General features: G+C 28.9%; 1 protein-coding gene across 1 annotated transcript; it reads left to right on the plus strand.

Annotated features, from left to right (window-relative positions):
* The first annotated feature begins 6609 nt into the window (after positions 1–6609).
* Positions 6610–8734, plus strand: LOC125852071 (probable WRKY transcription factor 53). Its single transcript, XM_049531802.1, has 3 exons — positions 6610–7249; positions 7537–7665; positions 7820–8734. The coding sequence occupies exons 1-3, from the start codon at positions 6921–6923 to the stop codon at positions 8442–8444; spliced, it is 1083 nt and encodes a 360-aa protein (XP_049387759.1). The 5' UTR covers positions 6610–6920; the 3' UTR covers positions 8445–8734.
* Positions 8735–9958: the final 1224 nt, after the last annotated feature.

Genomic DNA, 9958 nt, shown 5'->3' on the forward strand with positions numbered 1-9958 from the left:
AGTCAATTTCAATATATTCAACTCTGTGTCGAGTTAAAGCAGGGCAGCTTATAAAAAATCTCAAACGGAATTCAAAAATCGAGTTAGAGTTACAAACGAAAATCGATAAAATGCAAACCACAAGGAGATGGGTTCTTTGGTTTCAGAGAAATGAACCAATGGTAGTTCAATTATTTCAATATTTTCTTTCCGCACAGAAAAAAATCCGAATGAAATTTGAGAAACAATAGGGAGAAAATTCGATATTGGACATTAGAGAAACAATGAAAGTGGAATCACTGTAGTTTTTTTTTTTTTAATTGTAACGGATGAAAATTTAAGTGATATGTTCCTTTTTAAAAATGTTCTCTCCCTTGATTTTCTCTATTCTGTTATTGAATAATTGTATTCTTTCAAATTAAACAAATTAAAAATACATTATTAGATATATAATAAACTCAAATATTAACATTTTTAATAAATATTAAAAATATGGCTAAGGGGTCCTATTAAATGTTAAAATATTGACATTTTGAAAATTTTCCCTTTTAAGATCCTCATTTCCATAATTTTTATCGGCAAAATGATCTGGTGGACCCTTATACTTGTATGAGTTTGTATTGTGAACCCTTCTACTTAACCATTTATCAACTAAACCCTTAAACTCAATCAAACGAATATTTTTAAACCTCTCTTATCATGTGTGTAGTTCACTCACCTTTTAATAGATGACATGTCAAATCCATGTCACATTAATTAATAACATGTCATAATTATCTTCATTATTTATTTTTAAAAATTATTAAACAAAGTTTTATTAAATAAAATAAAAATAATAAATTTTAAATTTATTAAGCAAAATTTGGGACTCCACAGCGTAGCATCTAAAATTCACCGGTGAAAGTCGTCGCCGCCACCACTCTTCTTGCCGGCGAGACCTGTACAAAATCAGTAACCCTAAGTCGACACACCACCGGCGACCCCGGCGAGCCACCAGGGACCGCCTCTCTTCTCCATCCTCTTCATCGTACCAATATACCCCCTCGCCGTCTCCCGTTTTGATGAAAAAGGATTAGCGCCGCCTCTCTCTTACTCCACTTTGAATCAGTAGACTCTGACGAGCACCACGATAAATCAACGTCGCTTTCTCCCTCCAGTGATAACAACTTGCAATCTGACAACAAGGAGGTGCCAATGTCCTGCTAAAGGTGATAATAAGTGTGGAGAAGAAAGAAAAAGGTGTTGGGGGCAGGAATGGGGATGCAGCGAAATTAGGTTGAATTGAAGGAAGAAGAAGACTTTTTAAAATTTATTTTTTCTTTTTAAAATTTTTTATTTTATTTTTTAGTTTTTTTTAATTCAATATATTATTTTTTAATTTTTTTAAACTTAATATTTTATTTTTAAATATTTTTTAAATTTAAATACGAAGTTCACTCGCCTGCACATGCGTGTAGTCACACTCTCTTGCCAACTCAACCATCCTAATGCCACATTAGCATGGTCAATGGTCAGATGGGTTTGATATATTTTATTTTATTGAGTTTAAGGGTCTAGTTGATAAATGGTTAAGTAGAAGAGTTTACAATACAAACTCATACAAATACAAGGGTCCACCAGACTATTTCGCCATTTTTATCTTCTGAAAGTACAAGTTCTTGAAACTATAAAGCGAAGAACCAAAAAGTACCAACAATAACATCCTGTATTAAAAAATATATTTGGAGAAGCTTATTGAAGCATCTAGATATTCATGGTTGGTGATTGTTGATTGTTCAAATTTTCTTTATTTGGTATAGACAATTCCATTTAAGAGTATATAAAAAAAAAACTATATTTACATCACTATACTAAAAAAGTCTAATAAATATGAATTTTATCATTAATCTCTCATAAAATAGCTTGTAATTAACAATTTTGTTTAATGATTCATGGTGATTCATGCTAAATATAATTGATAACGAATTTTACTATTGAAATAGAAAATTTATCTATCACTAATTTCAAATTATTATTTTTAATAATGTTGCTACATATATAAAAGGCACTATCTTTGCTCTTTGAACATCTAGAAGTACAATCTTTTCAAGAAAGGAAAAGATATATATATAACAGGCATTTTACACGTTTCGTTTTTTCTATACTTTGACAAAATCAAACTTGTTAATTAGTTAAAACTTAAAAATTATATTGCTAAACGATAGATCAACGTTACTGTTAATTCTATTTAACAATAGAGAACTATTGTTAATTCTACGTAATAATGAATTAATGGTTAGAAAATAACAGCAATATATAACATATCTACCGTGATTCCACGTATGGATTTTTGAAAAGAGTAAAGTATATATAAATATTATTTCTATCTTGTATGAGATAAAAAAAAATATTTCCAATAAACTCTGGACTTCAGAAAAGCGAACAATTAAAGAAAACATCCACTAATTTTGATATACTACTATTTAATGCGGATAATTTTTTAATTTGAAATTAAAAAATTAGGACCTGGACTGAAATGTTTAAACTTTGAAGAATCAAAGTTTTAGTATTTGTTTTGTCTGCTCAAAAGATAACTATTCCTACCCTCAATCTTTGACTTAAAAGTGATTTTAAAAGAAGAGCCATATCTTCTTATAACTCAATCATTAATGTTATATACACAATGACAAAATTTGGAAATTTAGTTAAGAATGTTCAAATACATATAATTTTTTAAAAACATATATTTTATATACTTTTTAATATAATATAATATTATTTTTCAACGAATAGTGTTCAACTGGTCATCCTTCAATATATATCTTTTATATTTTTTTAACGAAGGGTGTTCAACTGGTCATCTTTCGTCATAAATATATATGAGATGTGGGGGAGGGGGGAGATTTGAATTGGTCAGCTATTGGACTTTAATTTTTTGTATCTAGATTCATAGAGTTATTACGTAAGGAACGCTACGTAATAATGTCGTAAGAAAGTAGGTATATTAATTAATTAAGGTTTAGTGATTGTAGTGGACTCACAAGCAGATACAAAATTTAGATTTTAAAGTTTTTAGTATTAATATGTTGTGTTTTTAAAATTATGAGTTCATATTTATTGTTTATTGTAAATTTGTAATTTTAATATTTTTTATATATAAAGTTATGCTCCACATAAAAAATATTGAATTCAGATGAAATAAGTATTCCATTTTTTGATTGTTGGAGATCTCTAGTTGAAGTTTGAGCTATGAAAATAATGATTTTCCCCATAAAAAGTGCTTTCTTCTTTAATGAATTATACACATGGATGGATTCAACTTGTTGATGTCGGTAAATAATCAGGGGCGTACCACCTTCACGCACGGGGTGTCAAGCGACAAATTTTGGTTTAGTAAATACATATATAAGCCTTAACACCTCTTAACACAAATTTAATATTTAATCTAATGGTTAAAATGTAATGAAAATTTCTTAAGGTCGTGGATTCTAGTCATACTAGCTTCATAATTATATTTTTTATTAAAATTATTGACACCCCTTCGTAATAATTCCGAAGTCAGCTACTTCGGTTCTTATAAATTCAATACTTTTAACATGGAATCCAAATCTATGTGTAAAGTTTATTAAAATTAAAATAATAAAAAAATATAAGCTCAAATAGTAAGAATTTTAAAAGAAGTTGGACCTATGATATTAAAATTAGTTGTGGAGGTCTGAATTGGTCAGCCATTGGACTATTATATGTTTCTACAGTTACTAGATATAGGACCCCGTGCTAGCACGGGGACCAATATATATATATTTTTTATTTTAATTTATGTCATATTATGAAATTTGAAAAATTATTGAAATTTCTATATGATTTTAAAAATATTTTAAATTTTTAGCTATTGTGATTTGTAGTACTTTTTTTTAACATAATTTTGAAAATAATATTTATTACTCTGTTTGTTTTAATTTATGTGGCAGCTATGGCTATTCATTTGAGTATTCAGGTAATGAATAGTCAATGAGCGAAGGGCGCAGTTACCACAGCTATGAATTTCAAATATTAACCCTTTTTTATATGTCTCTTTAATATATTAAGTTGTTAATTATTGTATTTTATAGTACATTTTGAACCTAATTTTTTAATAATATATGTTATTTGCCATGTCCCAATTTATGTGGCATTAATTGATAGATTTGTTGGAGTCGAGAGATTTATTTTGTTAATTATTGTAATTTATATTTTTTTTTCGTCAATTTCAAACAATATATGTTGTTAATTGATAGAATACTTTTAATGTAATTTTTTTAAAAAAATATGTGTGACTGTCCATGTCCCAATTTATGTGGCACATGTAAAGTTTTGACAATTAACCAAAATTTTAATACATTTAAAAAAATATTTTTAAGTCGTTAAATTTTAAGTAATTTAAATTGTTGTATTATTTATTACAATTTATAATGCTTTTAAAGTAGTTTAAATATTGTACTATTTATTATGATTTATAACACTTTTTTTTTTAATTTATGTCATATTATGGAATTTGAGAAGTTATTGAAATTTTTATATGATTTTAAAAATATTTTAAATTGTTAGCTATTGTGATTTGTAGTACTTTTTTTTAACATAATTTTGAAAATAATATTTATTACTCTATTTGTTCTAATTTATGTGGCAGATGCAGAATTTCAAATATTAACCCTTTTTTATATGTCTCTTTAATATATTAAGTTGTTAATTATTGTATTTTTTAGTACATTTTGAACCTAATTTTTTAATAATATATGTTATTTGCCATGTCCCAATTTATGTGGCATTAATTGATAGATTTGTTGGAGTCGAGAGATTTATTTTGTTAATTATTGTAATTTATAGTTTCTTTTTCGTCAATTTCAAACAATATATGTTGTTAATTGATAGAATACTTTTAATGTAATTTTTTTAAAAAAATATGTGTGACTGTCCATGTCCCAATTTATGTGGCACATGTAAAGTTTTGACAATTAACCAAAATTTTAATACATTTAAAAAAATATTTTTAAGTCGTTAAATTTTAAGTAATTTAAATTGTTGTATTATTTATTACAATTTATAATGCTTTTAAAGTAGTTTAAATATTGTACTATTTATTATGATTTATAACACTTTTTTTTTAAATTTATGTCATATTATGGAATTTGAGAAGTTATTGAAATTTTTATATGATTTTAAAAATATTTTAAATTGTTAGCTATTGTGATTTGTAGTACTTTTTTTTAACATAATTTTGAAAATAATATTTATTACTCTCTTTGTTCTAATTTATGTGGCAGATGCAGAATTTCAAATATTAACCCTTTTTTATATGTCTCTTTAATATATTAAGTTGTTAATTATTGTATTTTTTAGTACATTTTGAACCTAATTTTTTAATAATATATGTTATTTGCCATGTCCCAATTTATGTGGCATTAATTGATAGATTTGTTGGAGTCGAGAGATTTATTTTGTTAATTATTGTAATTTATAGTTTCTTTTTCGTCAATTTCAAACAATATATGTTGTTAATTGATAGATTTTTTGGAGTGGACTTTTTTTTTATTAATTATTGTAATTTATTGTTTCTTTTTCGTCAATTTCAAACAATATATGTTTATTATATAATCCATTTTATGTGGTACCAATAGAATTTAGAGAGTCAATTAAATTTTTTATATAAGTTTTAAATAATTAAGCTGCTAATTATTGTAATGTATAATATTACTTATATTATTTTTAAATATATTTAAATATTATATCTTAGGTTTTTTATCCTAATTTATATGGCATTGATAGAATTTAAAGTGTCAAATAATTGTTAATTATTGTAATAGATAATATGGAGTATTTAAGTCATTTATAGTATAGTAATTAATATATAATATGTAGTATTTAAGTGGAAGGTGGTGGAGCCCACTTATATAGTTTGATAAATATATTGGATATTAGTAGTGATTTATAGTATAGTAATTAATAATATATAATATGTAGTATTTAAGTGGAAGGTGATGGGACCCACTTATATATTTTATAAATATATTGGCATTAATAGTAATCTTATTGGCATAATGGTAGTCATTCCTAGAGTCTTCTATAATATAGTAATTATGCAAAGAGTGACTGGTGAGGATGAGGTAAGAGAATATATATATAATATTATTATATAGCATATCTAAATTATTTGTTATTTTGTAATAAGATTATATTGTTGTAGTTGTTGTATAATGATTACAAGTATTTCAATTACTATATTGTTATTATACATAAGTTAAAACTCTTTTATAAACCTCATATTATTTTTTTTAATTTCCCATTATTGTTCAATGTCTTCCATGAAACTCGACTAATTAATTCATATTCACATGGAAAAATCCTATAAATTAATGAATATGATTTTATACTTAAAACTCAAACTTGAGATATTTAATTAAGGATGTTGATTAGAAATTCCATATAAAAAGTAAAATACCCCAAATTAAAACGACTTTATACTCAGAACTCAAATACGAGATTTGAACTGGAGGCGTAAGAAGATTTGAAGACAGATTGAGACTATTGAAGTTTTGAATTGGTCAGCACTCAACATTTGGACTTTCTTATTATTATGACCAAAGACCAGTCCACGTTAGAATAACTCGTTTTCATCAGTCAACTTTCAAACTCTCCATTTTTTTCCACATACCTTTTTGTTTCACTATAATTCCTTCCCTTTTAAATTCAAATGTTTCATTCATTCAACTTCTTCATCAAATCTCACAAAACTCATCAAGATTCTTAAAAAAAAAACTTTTTCCATATCCCACGATTGTGCTTGTTTTTTCGGAGTGAGTTGCTCGTTGATGACATTCCGCTCATAAGTAGGTTCACATCGTGTCAAGTGTATTAAACCAATCAAACGCCTTTCTAGACTTCAGAATAGTTCCCCCTTTTCATTTCCGATCCCGTCTTTCAAAATGGATTGTGCATCGAACTGGGAATACAAGACACTCATCAATGAGCTAACTCAAGGGATTGAACACACAAAGCAACTGAGAGAACACTTCCACTCTACAGCTTCAACTTTTGAGAATCAAGAATTGCTTCTTCAGAAGATTCTTTCTTCTTATGAGCAATCTCTGTTGATTCTCAACTGGGGTGGCTCAACAGTCCAATCCCTGGCGGCTCTACCATCATCAACTGGTGTAATCGAGTCTTCGGTATCGATTGATGGAAGTCCTAAGAGTGATGACAAGAAAAGGAGTTTCCAAGATCATCATGAGCTCACTAATATTTCAAAGAAGAGGTAGAAGATCAATTTCCATTAAAAATGACACTTTTCTATATTTAGAAAATTCCTCTAACTTCAAACTTCTCGTTTTACCTTTAATAACCTGCTTTTGTAGCTATAGAAATGTCATGACATGTTTAAAACCACAAGATCTAAGAATACTACTTTCGATATGTGCTAAAAAGTCTTTATTTTTTTTTTAAATCCGTGTCAAATTAAATACTACTCTATAAAATGAAAAGGAGAGTTTCAGCAGCTGATTTTCATTGGTCAACTAACCTGTTTCTTGATGGATATTGCAGAAAATCACAGCCCACATGGACTGAACAAGTCAAAGTCAGCGCGGAGAGCGGATTTGAAGGTCCTACTGATGATGGATATAGCTGGAGAAAGTACGGACAGAAGGATATTTTAAGAGCTAAATATCCTAGGTAATAAGTCAACTTCATTAACCTGCATAAAAGTCATAAACTCATAAAAACGAAAAACGAAGATTTCAATCGATCGATTAACTATGGTTCAATCATAAATCAGTTGAAGAACAGAAACATATGTTCTGATACCAAGTTTACATGTGTTTTGCAGAAGCTACTACAGATGCACTTATCGTCACATGCAAAACTGTTGGGCAACAAAACAAGTGCAGAGATCAGATGATGATCCGACTGTATTCGATATCACATACCGAGGCTCCCATAATTGTCATCACGCTACTTATTCTGCACCACAACCAACATCTCCAGAGAAACAAGAATTCAAAAACCAAGCTGTTTATCCAACAGGGCAGCAATATTCAAATCAAGTGTTGATGAATTTGAGAGCAAACCTGAGAGTCAATACTAATGACTTGGACACGAATGACCCAGCAGCATGTCATTTCTCCTTTGTTCCAACATTTTCTTCTGGTATGACAGACGATAATCGACATTTCCAGATTTCTCATGTTGATGACAATCTGATAGGTAGCGGCTATTCACCGTCTTTTGTCTCTCCAACTACCCCTGAATCAAACTACTTCTCAGTCTCAAGCAGCAGCCAGATGAATGGTTACGGAATGGTTCATAACTTGCACCATTCGGAATCAGACCTCACTGATATATTCTCAGCCAACACTTCCACAACGAGTTCTCCAATTGTGGGCGATTTTTCACTTGACCATTTGGAGCTGGATCCAAATTTCCCATTCAATAACCCCAAATTTTTCTCATGAACTTATATGGTAATACCCTAGAAAAAGGACAATAAAGACAAACAGTTAGGATGTTATCACCAAGTTACTTTATTGGGGTCGATGATCCCTCCTTTAGGAATTAGTATAGATATGATTGTAAAAATTAACAACAAATTAGCCACGGATTAGAAACTAGCTTTCGTATTTGTACCAATAGTCTACTGTGTCAAGGGCTGAAACTTCCAGTCATTTGACATCAAGCTGCTAAGTGAAATTAAAGCATATTCTTGGTTATTGAACATTCAAGATTTTTAATAAACTACAGACAACTATGTTGAGTTTTCTTTCCTTACTATATCATATTAGTAGACAAAGAACAATTCGTGAAACCACGAAGCATTAAATCTTAAAACTGCAGGCACTAAGATGCCACTAGCCCTTAGGCTTGTTGCAAACAGACAGTACACTGATGCAATGGTAAACTAAAGTTGTCTCTAGTGACCTATAGGTCACGAGTTCCCCGAACCCTTCGTAAATGAGGGATGCTGCATACATCGGGCCGCCCTTTTTATGGACAATAGAACCAAGAATGACTAATATAGAGTAGCTATTAGAAAATCTATTACTAGCAATTAAATCATTAAAGAGAGCACACCATTTACATGAAATTGTTTGTAGAAGGTATTTTGATAGTCAGGAGAACCCAACAATAAATTCCAACAGATTAATAAGTAAATATAATAGTTTAAGAATGAGAGAAACCATCAGATTAACTAAGTTCTTCAATGATTGCATTATGACATCGATTTATGCAATCTATACAATAATCTCTCGCTGATGATGCATCAAGATGAGGCACTTGTTTATTATAGAGAGGTACTTTTACAACGAGTGTCCTATTATAATGATAGATGCCATTAAAGCATAGAGAGGTTAAATGTAACACAAATAATCATTCCAAAGTAATACTTGTCTATTATAATAAAGTGTTGTTCCAAAGGATAGTTATTATAGAGAGATTTGACTGTGTATTTAATTTCACATAAAAGACTCGATATTGTAATATTACCTCCTACTTCTATTTACCATAGTTCGAGTTGTCAAATTATTTTCAGGATTTAAACTCACACTTGATATAAAAACTTACCTGTAATTGATTTCTAAATAATTTGATTAGTATAAAATTTCTTTACACTATTAGTCTATTACTGTATGTAAGTTAAACTATTCTTTTATAGACCTCATATTTCTCTTTTATAGACTATTGAAGTCTTGAAATGGTCAGCTCTCAATATTTGGACTTTCTTATTAGCTATCTCATTATTTTCACTACTTATAAGAGATTTTGACCAAACACCAGTCCAAGTAGAATAACTGTTTTTCAGCAGTCAACTTTCAAACTCCCCTCCACTTCCTTTTCATCCACATGCCTTTTTGTTCACTTTTCTCATGATTTATACTACAGATACTTCCCTTTTNTCCCGCAAGTGCACCACGGTTAATTCAGGTTTTACCCAGTCCGATGGCCCTCAAAGATACTTCCCTTTTAAATT

This window comes from Solanum stenotomum, unplaced genomic scaffold (assembly GCF_019186545.1).
Source record: "Solanum stenotomum isolate F172 unplaced genomic scaffold, ASM1918654v1 scaffold32024, whole genome shotgun sequence".
Taxonomy (NCBI): domain Eukaryota; kingdom Viridiplantae; phylum Streptophyta; class Magnoliopsida; order Solanales; family Solanaceae; genus Solanum; species Solanum stenotomum.